We start from the raw sequence: 15,283 nt of genomic DNA on the forward strand, positions 1-15,283 counted from the left end.
AATAGAAAATAAATTATTAAAATATTAGTTCTTTAGATATTAGCATTGCATAATTTGAAAATATACGCGTACAAACAACGAAAGTACACTCGAACTTCCTCTTCCTAACAACGGCCACCGCTATACAGCGGCCACTTTTTTCAGAAACTTGTGGTTTATACAAAAATGTATACAAAATAACCTCTGAACAACGGAAACCTCCAAATAACGACTGTTTTTATGTTCCGTCAGTAGCCGTTGTTCAGAGGTTTGATTGTATTAACTTAAATATTAACATAATTATACATCATATAGTATTTATATTTTGTTAAAACATTTTAATTTTTTTTTTTATAATTTATAATTCCAGAAATTTAAGAAAAATATTTCGTGAGATTCTTGTTTTTTAGATCCTTACTTTCTCCATTGAAATGAATAGCTTTTGTCAAATTAAATAGGTCACTTATTCAAATTAAACTTATAAAAATAACACTTAAAATATCTGAAAATAAAATTAAGAAATAAATTCTCAATTTAAAAAAAACGTTTAGGGGCAGTGACTGCTTGTAATATAAAGGATCTGCAAGGACAAAATTTACCACTCCGTTGCACAAACATGAGAGTTGCAGTTATAGGTGCTGGTGCGAGTGGGTTGACAGCCATAAAAGCGTGTAAAGAGGAAGGAATAGATGTAATTTGTTACGAGAGAAGTGATAACATTGGAGGTTTATGGAGATACAGAGACAACGACGAAGAAGGACTAGCTTCTGTTGCCAAATCTACAATAATCAACACTAGTAAAGAGATAACAGCTTTCAGCGATTTCCCACCTCCTAAAGAATTTCCTAATTATATGCATAATACTTTGATGTTCAAATATTTACAACTTTACGCCAAAGAATTCGAATTAATCCCTCATATCAAATTCCAGCATCGTGTCAAAGATATTACTCAAGCCGATGATTATGGTACTACAGGAAAATGGGAAATTCACGTTTTAAATCTGAAAAGTGGATTAGAACATGTTGAAGTCGTTGGAGCAGTTATGATATGCACGGGACATCATGTATTTCCTTATATGCCTTCTTTTCCTGGTCAGAAGAATTTCCGGGGTGACATTATACACACTCACACATACAAAAAGCCTGATATGTTCGAAGATAAAAAGGTGGTAGTAGTGGGTGTCGGAAATTCTGGAGGTGATGCAGCAGTAGAAGTTAGCCATGTTGCTTCACAGGTTAGTTTCTTTAGTTGGTTATAACTTGTTGTAAAATATAGGCTATAGTTTACTTATACGAAAGATTTAACTTAAATTCTGTAGGTTTATTTAAGCACAAGAAGAGGAAGCTGGGTGTTTCACAGAGTTGGAAGAAATGGACGTCCCTACGATGATAAATTGCTTAGACGTTTTAGAAATATTTTATTTCACATTCTACCCTTTGATTACACGTGTACGACTATTGAAAATGGACTTAATTCGAGATTCGATCATAAAAAGTATCAGCTACAACCGAAGCATCGTATACTTCAGCAGCATCCTATGATTAACGATTCACTTCCGAATAGAATTCTAAGTGGAAGAGTTATAGTAAAAGGAAATATCCAATGTTTTGTAGAGAGAGGGGTGATTTTTGAAGGAGAAGATAAAGTAACTGAAGTTGACAAAGTTATCTTTGCTACAGGATATGAGATAAAATTCCCTTTCGTAAGCAAGGATATCATAAAAACAGTCGAAAATCAAATAGAGTTGTACAAATTTGTATATCCTCCTCATTTACAGCATCCCACACTTGCTGTAATTGGATTGATTCAAATTGTTGGAGGATTGTTTCCTATTTCTGAAATGCAAAGCAGATGGTTTGTGAGAGTTCTAAAGAAGAATGTTACTTTACCAAGCGAGAAAGATATGAAAGAGGATGTTAAATTAACATTAGATCAGTTAAAACAACGTTATTATAGTTCCAAGAGACATACAATTCAGGTGGATTATATCGATTATCTAGACGAGATCGCTTCATATATTAATGCTAAGCCAAATTTTCTTAGGATGCTTTTCACTGATTTCGATTTGTTTCGAGCATTAATGATGGGTCCTAGTCTTCCTTATCAGTATAGATTACAAGGACCAAATTCGTGGCATAAAGCTAGAGAAACAATTCTGAGTTACGAAGAAAGATTTAATGCACCTTTACAGTCCCGTTTTAAAAATAAAAAAATACAACATGTAGTTTTATATAAATTTAATTGGAAACTTTTTGCTTACATTCTTATGACTTTGTCCATATTTGTAATTTTTAAGTTGAAATTAATGAGAATTTTTTCATAGAATTTCAATAAAATCAGCTTGGCAACTAAATGAATAAAATGATTCAGCAGAAAATCAACAAATTTGAAAATTTTAATTAAAATTTTGTCATTAAAATTTATATAGCCTATATATATATAATTTTGTAAGGTTAATAATCAATAAGTACTTGGTTAAGGCAATTAAATATGTTTAATATTTTATCCATAGTTAAATAAGAAATATGAAGGTACTAATCTGTGTAAAATGATTAAATATGCAGAATGCAAACAGAGAATAAGAGAACTCCTGAGGGTGAAAAATGAAATACAACTTTATCCCCGTCGTACTCTATCATAGGCCACTTGCATCACTACTCGTAATGGAAGTTCTTTATAATTTTATAATTTCCCATGCAAATTATCTTAGATCATGAGAAACAAAAAGAACAAAAGAGAAAAATCATAGAAGGTCATAATTTCGAAATGAGGAAAATCTCTATGTCTGAAACATTTTATTATTTAATTATATTTTACTTCTTTTGTGAGGTTTACCGATGGGGAGAAAGTGTCAATCGGGCGGTCAGCACTGTCGCGTGGGAGTGGAAAAACTTATTGAGACAGGTCCTCCATCGCAAACAGTTTATTAAATATAAAAATTATGCTTACAACTGCTGTTTTACTTCGGCGTAAGGCCTATCCGAAGAGTGATTCAGTTCGCAAATAAAGTTCAATCGTTCCGACTATCTTCTCTTCTTCTGGTGAAGATGATGAGGAAAACGTAGGCTACGTGGCGCACAGCACAACTTGTAGGGGTGATTCTGGCAGGTTACACTTGGCGAAACTTGCCGGGGCGGGATGGCGAAAACTTCTTCCGGAACGTCGACCAAGTTTCCGTTGTTGAACCGCAGGAAAAATCCAGGAGCCGAACCAAGAACGTCACATCCTTTTTTTGCGCGGTTTTTATGTTTTTTCTGGGTCCCAGATCGAACATCCGATAGGTCGATGCCGATCTGCCCCCGCTCTCTAATTGGTCCCCCTCCTCGTTACGAATTGTAACGATATCGGAGCCCAGATCGCGGGGTGAGTCAACTTCGACTGACAATTTTTTTCCTATCGAAGATGTTCGATCTAAGCACTCAAATTCATCTATTGTTTCATTCTGAAAAATTCGTTTTTTCTTAGAAATTTCTACAGATATGTCTTTATACGGACATAAAATATTCGTTTTGCGTTTGATGGTTTCTTTTTACAATATTATAAGAATTATTATAATAATTTCCTTCTATACAAAAATTAGAAAAATTTTCTTTTTTTGCACTTCCACTTCCAAAGCTTCACACTTTAATATTAGTAATAATGTTTAAAAAATTTAATGTAAACTTTTAAACTCCAGAACGTACTGAGAAATAATTTCAATAAGAATTACTCATATTTAACTAATTCTATGTTTAATATAATGTGTATAAACATATATATTCTATGGTTAACATTTCTCAACAAATATCGTATACATTTTTCATTCTTTCTGATTCACCTCATCCTACTGGAATCATTTTTCCTCTTTCTCATCACCTTACTCTCCTCCTTTCTTCAACTGAGTAGGCTCTAATAATAGTTTATATATATTTAATCTTATTTATTGTTTTAATTTCTTTTTATTGTAAATTGATTCCCAATGAAATTGTATTTCCATCTGTAAACACATTTCCAAAATATATTTTTCTTCTTCTTCCGTCAAACTGTCATTTAATATTTTTTGATATTCATCAACAATGATTTCTTCTGCACCTGCTAAAACAGGATAATATTTATATCAATTTTTATCGAATAATTTATATAAATTTTATCAATAAAAATGTAAATACGTTTACTATTTCCTTCTACAATTGTTTTCTTTTTAGATTTCTTAGTTTTCTTTTTAGGCTTAGGTTTATAAGTATCTTCGAATCTTAAAAAGTTCCTTATAGTGGTCTTCCTGTAATTAATTAAAACGTTTTATAATCTTTATCTAAAAAATATGTTTTCTGTCAGCTGAAGGAAGCAAACATGTAATAATATTATTTATTTACTGTTTTTTTAATAAATATAAATTTGTATCGTAACTATTTTTTATAAATTTTGAATTTCAATTTAAATACTTAATACGTTTAAAACGGCATGTAGAAGAGAGTCACTAAAAACCATGTGGTCTTGCTGATCGCCCTTCTATTTCGATTTGTGTAAAGTTAACAGTCAACACACAGTATGTTAGATTTTTTGTAGGTTCTTTTACAATCCTAAGTGAAGGTATGATTAACAAGGTATGATTGACCATAACGTGAGTATGATTAAAACCCTAAGGTGGGTACAACAGGTCCACAATGAAGACAATTGGATGGTGAGGGATAAGCCATTCATCTTGGACCTCATAATTTTAACCATCAAAATAAACATTTACAATACAGTATAATAAATGTTCAACTTTTCGTTTCTGAACAATTTATTCCATGTAAAACTCATTTGAATCATATTATCAAAACTCTTCAAGATTTTGTATGAGATCTCTTTGAATAACTGTGTATATACTCGTAAATAAATATTATTAAAACAGAAATATTAATACATTAATATTTTAATTAATTATAAACTAAGAATGATATTAATTATATAAAATAAATTTACTCGAGAAGTGTCACTAAAGATGTTAAAAAAATTTCTTTATCATCAACAGATGGGAAGAAATAATATTCATTTTCTGTGGACAATTGCATAGGTCTAATTGTATCAAATTTACTTGATGAATAAAGTCTGAAGTTGTTATTCTTCCTGTAAACAGCTACAAATTAAAAATATTAATATTATAATTTAAAAAAATAGTTTAATATAATTATAATTTCTCACCTAAATCACAGAATATATCTTCTTTATCTCTATTTTTAATTATAAGTTTTTTTAATTCTTCTTTCGATGGTTTCTCGAAGTTATCAATTATTTCTTCTTCTTCTGAAGGATTATTAATTTCGTAGCAAAGATAATGTACAAAATTTCCTATTTAAAAATAAAGTTTAAATTAAACATTTTTAATATAGGCCTATTTTCAACGGGTAATTTGAATAGCAACTTAAAAAAAAGTTCAGAATCATTCTAACAAACCTTAATTAACAGATTATGATTTGAAATAGAAAAAAAATTAATACATTTTTTCTGTAATTTGTTAAATATTAATATTTTACAGGGTGAGTCAAAAATCACTTGCGCCCTTTCTATTTGCTGAAAAATACTATAGATGCATTAATTTTGTTTAATGCGAAACAGGACATGCAACACTTGCAACAGAAGTGATGTATGGAGAATAGAATAGAACCTTTTTGTTAACATTGAAAATCATTTTTAAGTCACTTGAAACAAAATTATTTTTTACTCCTCGCGAATTTAAAGTTCATTTTTGAAATTGGATTATTATCTTCAATATCTGTTTACACAACGATTAAGGATCCAGAAAATGATTAATTAAACGGTGCTTTTTAACCTTGTTAGTCTCGCGTTACCCCTTCTCGTTAAAAATTTTCACACCAGTACCTTGAAAATTATCTTCAAGGTCAACGAAAAATGTCCCATCCGATTCTCCACGCATGACTTCCTATCCTATACAACCACATTAACAAAATTAATATATTATCAGTATTTTTGGAATGAAAAGGACTTTTGACTAACCCTGTATACCCAATACTGTATACCTGTAAACCAGTGGTTCCCAAAGTGGGCGCTACCGCCCCCTTTTGGCGGTGATCAAATCTAGGGGAGGCAAAAAAAGCAAGTAGGCGACAATGGGCGCTGGAGGCAGGGTACTAAACGGTGACCATAAGCAAATGTTGGGGTCACTGAGAGCCTTTCCTTTTCTTCTGTTAAACGGGTGAGAAGAAACATTGAGTTTAATGGTTTCCAGATGTTGAGAACAATGTACGGTATAGACACAGTGTTCATAGAAAAGTTTTCCTAAGAATATTTCTAAGCCTTACTCACACAAAAGAAAATGAGTTAGGGATCGTTGGGGCGGTTGGGGAGAGTTTGGTTTAACTCTATTGAACAAAGGGGGCGGAGGGTTGAAAAAGTTTGGGAATCACTGCTATAAAAAAGTTTATTCTTACGAAAACACTTTTGCTTTATAAAATTACACAGTGGCGCCTTATCCTATGGGCAAAAGGGCAATTGTCTGGGGCTCCACCAACAGAGGACCCTACACCGATCTTTTATAAGAAAATATTTCCCCCAAATACTTCCCTCCGAAGAAAAATATCCGAAGGAGTATCGCAATGTTGGGGTCACTGACAGCCTTTCCTGACTCAGGAGCAGAGTTTTAAACGGATAAAAACATTTTAAATGCGAATTCAATAAAATTCCCACCTTGTGTGAACGCTAATTCATATGTAGTATAGAAATAGAAGACACCACACAATATAAATAAAAGAATGATTTTAATTAAGAAAAGACTTTTGGAAAATTCTCCAAAGAAACACCCCCTTACTTCGGAGTATGCTAGGGTTACTTTGGCTCTCCTCTCTGGGTTATGCTAGGGTTACTTTGGCTCTCCCCTCTGGGTGCACCACTGGTCTGAAGTTAAGACTGTACACGGAGCACCGTAATTCAAATTGACCTGGATCCTATGAAGCTATAACGCGCCATTGAAATTACATATGCTCTAGTAAACGAAAATAACATAAACTAATTCAGTAAAATGAAATTGTTGAACAACTCTAAGGTATAATATAAATACCTGCATCAATATTGGTGGCAAAGGCAACCTTATCTATCTGAAAAATAAGATGGCTACTGTATTTTTCCTTTGAACTGAAAAATATGAAATGATAATGTATTCTGCAATAATAATTTAAAAAATAATAATTTATAATTTTATTACCTGGCAGTGAGCCATAAAACATTGTTCATATCACAACATAAATCAAACTTTTTTCTTAAACCCCAGCATACAAGCTACAAACAAGTGAAAAATATTTAATGTAGCAATCACAAACATTATATAATTACTAAAAAATTTGAAAATTATATTATAATATAAAATTTTAGTTAGATACAATGCATTAACATTTATATATCATACCCATTAAAACAGATATCATAGGAGTAAGCTCTTCAGATTATTTTCTCATACTTGGGTATTATTATTTAGTTATGTAAAATTCGATTTTATAGAAATTCACAATAAAAAAGTAATTAAATTGTTGAAATATGAGTTCGAAAATTTAGAATTACAAATTTTAAGAATATTTTCTTTTCTTTAATTATTATGTTTCTTAACAGATGACGCTGCATACATAACTTAAAAGAACTTCCTATTTATATTATCAATACAAAAAACTATTTAATTAGCAAGTGACAAAGTTTGCTGTTAATGGATATTTGTTGTTTTGTATTTTTCATGCTTGTATATCTCACTCAACACTTTATTTAGGTCATAGTCATTTCTTGACTTCAATGAAGTCTTGTAAATGGATGAAAAGAATTTGAGAAACTTTCTTAACTGATGTGATTTCTTTACAATACTTACAGTATTTAATTTTATTCTTATGTTTAGTACTGTAATAATGTGATTTTTAAATCTGTAAATTATACTACAATATCTTTCTAAATTTATGTGTTTGGATACAACGCAGCACATATCAAGTATCAAATAACAGCTTCTCCTGGTCTTTCTTCACTTCTTCCGTCTCTTGGCTAAATTCTCCTTACAGTCATGTTTTTCTGAGAATTACCACAAAATTTAGAGCTCATAGCTTTATTCTAGGTCAGTTGTGGTAGATGTCAGGTGTACGAAGAAAAAGGAAGTTTTCATTCTTTACCTTAAACAAAAATATTTTTGTAATAAGAAAAGTGTAATTGGAAAATTGCAACAACTGGAAAAGAAATTTAACTGTGAGAAGACCCAAATCCAAACAATTTTTGCCAATAAGGAACTTTTATTTCATTGAACGAGAAGCAAAAAGAAATGAAAAGACCAAAAGAAGACGCCAATAGAACAATTTTTGAGTGATTCAATCGCAGTCGGGCCACAGGTCTGTTTTGTCTTAGGACCAATGCTTCAAGAAATGGTCTTAAAGTTTACCGCAGAACTTGATGTTTCAGCTTTTAATGCCGGAAGTGTGTTCGTAATAATAATAAAATAGTTCCATTAATAAATAATAATAATAATGATTGTTCATACTGCCATGAACTGGCCATATAAACATCCACTTCTATTATTATAAAATAACACAACATTAATTAAGTAACACAACAACAATAATAATACATTGCTCTTAAAATTCATGGTGTCTTGTACTGTACAATACGGGGTAAGTGGAAACCATCTCATTTCACAACGCAATAAATTGAAAGCCGATTTTAGACCTTTGCTTGCTTAGTTTCAGTGTTTAGTGTCTCATCGTACACTTTATCTGAATTATTCAAAGAAGTAATTTTTATGCGTTCTGGTTGAGTACGTGTACTTTGGCTTAAGGGTGGCTCGAACTATCGAGACTCAACTGTACATATTAGTTTATTAACCTATATAGAAAATTTCAATGGTAAACGTAAAAAAATTGATCTTTCGATAATGAAAGTTTGTAAATGCTACTACGATGATAATTTATCTTTTTAATTTTTAACCATAATTTGTGCCTTAAAGTAAGCCTATATTATAACTTAAAAATAAAATAATTTTCATAATTTGAAATTCAAAATAAATGTATTTAAACAAAGCAAAAATAAGTATATATTTTTTTAATTTTTAACCATAATTTGTGCCTTAAAGTAAGCCTATATTATAACTTAAAAATAAAATAATTTTCATAATTTGAAATTCAAAATAAATGTATTTAAACAAAGCAAAAATAAGTATATATTTTCTAAAACTCATAAATATTAAATTTAGAATAGTTATATTTATACTTTATTTTAAGTATAAAAATGCATAATTTTGTCAAACCTTAACAAATATCTTGACCAATTCATCTCCATTACAACAGGGATTAACATCATATTTGAACTCTAGATCAAAGTATAGTTTACATGGAACTCCTAGACAATATTTAAGAGATAATTTATTATAATTTTGGTGTTTAATAATATATAGTCGATATTATATTTTATACCTTCAGGAATTACTTCATGAAAATTCCTTTCTTTGGGAGGGTATGAACTTGATTAATATAAAAATTAAAGAAAATAAAATTATATATATCTTATATTAAATTCAATTAACGTAATTTAACATGTAAATATAATTACTTAAGTATATTCCACATGGTAAATGCATCAGTTACGATATAAAATCGTCTTCCGTCATTAGCAACTTCTTTGGAGAATACAAGAAAAGCCTACAAAACGTTTAATATTAAAAATTTGATTCTTACATTCATTAAATTAAATATTTATCATATTTTTTAATTAAATAAAAAATTATATTTATTTCATAAACGGTATCGACTCTAAATGCAAGAGAAATAGCGACCTCGTAAGGCAAGGGTTGAAAACTTGCCAAAAATATAATATAAAAATAAGAACAGTTATAATTTACATTAATTTTTAATACATCATATTTTTAAAAATTATTTTCAAACTGTTACAATTTGTAAATCATAAATATCTATTTGAGGATGTTTATTTGTTTGTTTGTTAGGATGAGGATGCTTGTTTGTTCGCTATACACTCCTAGGCATTTCAACCAATTGCTACGAAACTCGGCAGTTACGTTCAAATACTTCTAACTTATATCATGTCATACATCCCATCCCAAAGTATCTAATAAATTTCTATAAATTAAAGACCACTGCAACCAAAATTTATTATCCCCCGTAGAAGTTATGGTGGCACTGACTGAGAAACTCAAGGGTCCTCGTCTCATACCGCTGGGTATTTACAAAATCTTGGAAGAAGAAAATAAAAGCTTGGTTCGCGCGGGAGCGGAAATTACAGCCATGGAGACGCAAATGTAGACAAAACCCGGACTTCGAAAGAGATAGAGGCATCAGGAGGAGAGAATCGCAAAATAGAAGGAAAATTTTATGAACGTGGTGATCGTATTAAGTCAGATACAGAAATTGATACTGAAGAAAGAGATACTAAAGATAAAAGGAAGAAAAAATTATGGTTAGATGAAGGTAGATGGGGTCATGATACGCATCACGAAGATGATCCTCCGCGCGCCCGGAGGAATAGGAGATATGGACGGGGTCTTACCGGGTACACACGTAATTGGCAGGATCAAATCACTAATGCTCGGAGTTCACAAAGGAATAGTGAAAATGAAAAAGATAGTTATAATAGAAACTATCCAAGCCGAAATGATTCTAGTAGTCGAAATTACAGTGACTACGAAGATTTTAAGAAAGCTGTTGATGCTGCGTTATACCCGTTTAACCCTGGGAAAAATTGTTTAACTATTCTTCCAAAGGCAGAAACTTCAAAGAAACGAGCTATAATGCTTAGTGAAATGCATTTCCGTAACTTAAGACAGAAGGTTTTATTAATGAATAGAACAGAAGAAGCAGCACGCCAATTAGAGAGTACAAGGCTTCATTCTAATTCTGGATTTATGGAAGAGTTCAGTGTTAGAGAAGATTTAATGGGATTAGCCTTAGGTGCCCATGGAGCAAATATACAAAATGCTCAGAAGTTAGAAGGTGTTATTGGAATTGATTTAGAAGAAACAACTTGTACAGTACGTTCAAAATTTATGGAGAGACCGAAAAAATTGTAAAGGAAGCCAGGTGCATGTTGGAATATGCGGAAGAATCAATTCAAGTGCCTTGAGCCCTAGAAGGCAAAGTGAGTGGGAAAAATGGCCGCATAATCCCAGAAATAGATAAACCTGGCGTAGTTCGTGTCAAAATTAGGTGAGAACGAGAATCAGACATTAAAGGAAGAACAATATGATGAAATAGTAACACCATTTCATATTCAAGGGAGGCAGGTGCCATTTGTTTTTGTGGGAACTATGAAAAGTATTATCAATGCAAAGTTTTGCTGAAATATCATCTTGTCCATTTAAAAGAAGTAGAAAAGTTACGACATGAGAAATTAGAAATTGATCAGAAATTAAGAAACCAGATGGGATCTATTCAGAACTTTTCTGTCCCTCGTCGAAGCGGTTCAGAACATAATTATAATTCTGATGCGGGTTCTAATCGAAAGAGAAGATGTGGATCATCATGAGGAAGAGAATGTGGTGCCGGACTAGGAATGAGACCCGGACGCAAATGCTCTTTTGAGACTTATTTGAAAGAGGGAAGATGAATTATATGTTTGTGACATTAATAGTGACTTTTACTTCGACACGTAGTGATAAGGACTACAGGCGTAATCCGTGTAAATGAAAATTGTGAGTTGCGCATTGTCTGTGTATACTTTGTGTAATTTCGTAGAAGCTCTGTTCTCTTATATCCTTATTCTTTGGGTTGTTTCAGATCCGTGTTCGGGTTAACACCCTAACACTTATCTTGCGGCGTTTAAAATTTAAAAAAAAAATGTTATTAAAAAGATTTGGAACACAGAGGATGGAACGGCGATTTTGGATAGTTGAAAAGTTAAGGGAAGATTCGTTATTGGCTTGGAGAATAAAAGGAATGTTTCAAATCCTCCTGGTTTGAAAGTTTTTCGTGTAGAAAAAACCTGTGGTGATAAAGGATCACTTACATTGGCGCAGCCAACAGGATAGAATTTTAAAAAAGTGATTACGTTCTAAGACAAGAAGAATCGATCGATAACTGGGCTGAGTGGATAGTTGAGGCACGTTTCTAATTATTCGTTAGAGAAGAGGTAGGAAAATTTTCTACTTTGTCGAAAACAAATTTTACGGCGGGATGCTAAGCGTAAAGGGAGTTAAAAAGAAAGATCTACGGATTGTGGCGGAAGAGCTTTGCGGCACAGTAGACGATGGTCTGAAAGTATCGGAGTTAAGAGAACTTATTATAAAAAGTAACGATTTTACTAATGACCCGAATTTCGTATTGAAAATTCTGTTCTCAACTGTTGCTGAAAGGCTAGAAAGGAAACAGAAGGAAGCACAGGAAAGGCTACAATCCGAGAGAGAAAGAGAACGCCAGCATGAGTTAGAGCTAGCATGGATTAACGCTGATAATCAAAGCAGGACGAGTAATGGTAATCTTAACCCTTTGGACAGCCACTCTAGTGATGGGCCGGATATGAGTATTGAAAAATTAATCAAAAGTGTAAAAACGTTAATGCTGCCAGTCTCAACAAGGTCCGAAAATTGGAACCTAATTTTCTTATCTTTAGAGCTAGCATTCCAATTAAAAAATGTTCCAGAGGAAATGAAAGTGGAGATGCTGATTAATGTTTTGGGGGAAAAGACCATAAACATTCTAATTTATATAATCGGAGATGAGTTGAGGGATTACATAAGCGTTAAGAAATTAGTACTACGCGAATACGAACCGTCAGCTCAATACTGCGTGGAAAATTTTCGACGAGCTATCCTTAGGCCCAACGAGACTCACACGCAATTTGTGTCGAGAATAGCGTCAGCTTAGGAATATTATTGTGAGTTGAGGAATGTTAAGGATCCCGAAACTCTGAAACAACTAATCGTGTCGAATAGATTATTCCAGACGTTGGATGCGGACACGGCGGCTCATATAAGCGTTCGCCAGGGCAAGAGCTGGTTTAACCGTATCGACATGGCGAGAGAGTGTGATCTATATTTCGAGAGCAAAGGAAAATCCCTAATCGAAACGTGTAATGATCAGTAAGGAGTGCAGCGCGTCAGCGCCTTTCAGATTTTCAAGATACTAAGAGAAACGGATCTAACTCTCGTCAGGAAATGAAACGGAGGAAGTGCTTCGTTTGTAGATCACCCCAACATATTGCTAAATTCTGCCCGCAGAGGATAAGGGATTTGTCCAGTCCATAAACAATAGCCACACTCAAATGACCCTCGACAGATTGAAAACGAAACGAAGGCTCAATAGTGGCGAGCATAAGATTAGAACGCTCTGGAGGAAAAACAAGTAGACATTCGAAGTCAGCTCCTAGCATTCAACCCTTACAATACGTTACAGTAAGCATAAATGGGCGAGATACCGAAGCTATTATAGATTCAGGCACTCAAATTCCGGTCTTGCGTCTCGAGGACATTGCCGATTCGAATGACAGGGACTGGGGAACGATAGTTTTGAGTTCAGCGTTCGGAGAAGACATTAAGACACGAATAGTAAAGGTCCCTATGGCTGTTAATTAATTTCTATTTACATTAGGTTTATTGATTTAGATGTAGCGTCATCTATTGGCAAAAAAGTTAACAAAATAATTAATTAAATATAATTCTTACGAAAAAGGATATAATTTTTAAAAATATATATTGTATTCACAGAATTATTGCGACAATGATATAGCGCGAAATAAATGTGCCATTACGCCATTACTGCGACAGGTAGCACATAGCACTTCCCTGCGTGGAGTGTAGTAGTGTTTAGCCCCCTTACATTATACTTTTCCTGTTAGCAGTACAATCATGCTGGTTATGTATCTAACTGCGTTCGGAGGAAAATTTTTGTATTGAAATAACGTGTCTTGCGGTACAAATCGAAAGTTCATATATAGGTAATCTGTTCCTTTTCTCTTACGATTTCTATGTCTGGTTTCGATTTTCATCTATCTAACTCCGTTCTCGAGATTAAGGAAGGTCAGAGACGGACAGAAGACTGGAAATTTATAGCTCTACAGGTTTTTGAAATTGCAGCCCAATAAGTATACTCCAGTAACCGAGTGGATAAAACCACCGAACACCGTTAGTAGATCGTGACTTAGCGGACTGGCCACGTGGAATTTTTTGGGCTGTCGTTAGTAACACTTAAATTGGAGCCAGCTTTACATAAACGTCTTTCTGAATTGATCGCTCACGTGTCGTGTGCCGTAACTAAATAAACTAAATCAATTCTAATCATTTTTCTACAAATGCGACGTTTAGAAAGACATGCTTAACTACCAGCAAAATCCGGACATCCGGCCCCTCCCCTGATTTCATCTTCCGTTACTAACTCATAAACCCATTGCCCCAAACTTCTTTCTCTGATACTACTTAAGATATTCTAACTGAACGTTAGAATGCCAAATTAATGTACAGTACGTGCAACGATTTTAAGAGCTGGAAGTCTTTTCTATGCCAATGTTCATTTTTTTTATTTATTATCATGGCGACATTGCTTCATTAAACGTTTCTTGTAGTTGTGGTTTGTGTAATGTGCACTTTATTTACATGTTGACACTTACTGTCAAATCTGCTTACAGTATGCCTATGCCACAACTTTCAAAAGCTTCCTTTGCAAGATGTTTTTTGCTGAGCTTTACTTTTTCAACCAGGTTTCACCACATTTTATGAGATATCACATAAAAGCAATTTATTCTCGCATTTTTAAAGATATTTTTTATTTAAACAAGCCTTAAGGTTATTTTACGTAAGGGTTTATCATACCGAGTTACCAATCTAACACATTTTAAAAATTTTCTTCGTCTATTGTATACAATTTAAAGAATTTTTAAAATGTGTTAGATTGGTTACTCGCGGTGTGATAAACCCTTACGTAAGATAACCTTTGTAGTTATATAAATCGATTACTATAATATAATAGAAGGGTTAGAAGTACGAAATAATATAATAATCTTAATGTTTATACTTATTTTTTGCCCGGGCAACACCGGGCTTACCTGCTAGTGTATATATAGGCCTATACTGTATATATAAATATAGAGGAGAAGGTGGTATTATGGAACCCCAATTACATTTTAGTGAATTGTAAACAAGGTATCATAACTACATTCACATTTTTTGTGCGAAAAGTACTGGTAACTAATAATCTAAATGTTCCTAATTGGATTTTTCGCTGGTGTAATTATAAGTATGGTTTTTGAAGGCTTTTGTACAAAAAGTCCGAAAGTAGGCTTAGAGAAAATCGGGTGGTAATATGGAACCTTACTGTATATTTTCAAAAAAATGCTTTAATGTAGCCAAAAACAAATAGGAAAG

The 15,283-nt window shown here is 32.7% G+C and overlaps 2 protein-coding genes and 2 pseudogenes across 2 annotated transcripts; 3 read left to right on the forward strand and 1 right to left on the reverse strand.

The window, feature by feature from the left end:
- Window positions 1–565: 565 nt before the first annotated feature.
- On the forward strand, window positions 566–2,197 carry LOC111622497 (dimethylaniline monooxygenase [N-oxide-forming] 5-like; the record flags this gene model as incomplete). The annotated part of the gene is made up of 2 exons (XM_023364889.1): window positions 566–1,216; window positions 1,301–2,197. Coding segments are annotated over exons 1-2 (1,518 nt in total), but the record flags the coding sequence as incomplete, so codon positions are not given.
- A 1,668-nt stretch (window positions 2,198–3,865) lies between these two features.
- LOC111622498 (DNA-directed primase/polymerase protein-like) lies at window positions 3,866–9,408 on the reverse strand. Its single transcript, XM_023364890.1, has 8 exons — window positions 9,393–9,408; window positions 9,227–9,318; window positions 7,163–7,236; window positions 7,019–7,092; window positions 5,146–5,292; window positions 4,927–5,080; window positions 4,131–4,240; window positions 3,866–4,056 (listed from the first exon to the last, which is right to left on the reverse strand). Exons 3-8 carry the CDS (start codon window positions 7,189–7,191, stop codon window positions 3,902–3,904), a joined length of 669 nt encoding a protein of 222 aa, XP_023220658.1. The 5' UTR covers window positions 7,192–7,236; window positions 9,227–9,318; window positions 9,393–9,408; the 3' UTR covers window positions 3,866–3,901.
- Window positions 9,409–10,103: 695 nt separating this feature from the next.
- LOC111622531 lies at window positions 10,104–11,454 on the forward strand (annotated as a pseudogene).
- Window positions 11,455–12,101: 647 nt separating this feature from the next.
- LOC111622532 lies at window positions 12,102–13,010 on the forward strand (annotated as a pseudogene).
- Window positions 13,011–15,283: the final 2,273 nt, after the last annotated feature.

The sequence above is a fragment of the Centruroides sculpturatus genome, unplaced genomic scaffold, assembly GCF_000671375.1.
Source record: "Centruroides sculpturatus isolate CEXI.00-Female unplaced genomic scaffold, Cexi_2.0 scaffold291, whole genome shotgun sequence".
Lineage (NCBI taxonomy): Eukaryota > Metazoa > Arthropoda > Arachnida > Scorpiones > Buthidae > Centruroides > Centruroides sculpturatus.

Bases quoted from the DNA above. Each gene is read 5' to 3' on its own strand.
- LOC111622498 (XM_023364890.1), bottom strand. From the start codon at position 7,191: ATGAACAATGTTTTATGGCTCACTGCCAG. The intron at 5,293-7,018 runs GTATTTATATTA...ATTTTTAAATAG, and splicing joins TGCCACCAATATTGATGCAG to GAAATTTTGTACATTATCTT. The intron at 4,057-4,130 runs GTATTTACATTT...ATCCTGTTTTAG, and splicing joins TGTAGAAGGAAATAGTAAAC to CAGGTGCAGAAGAAATCATT.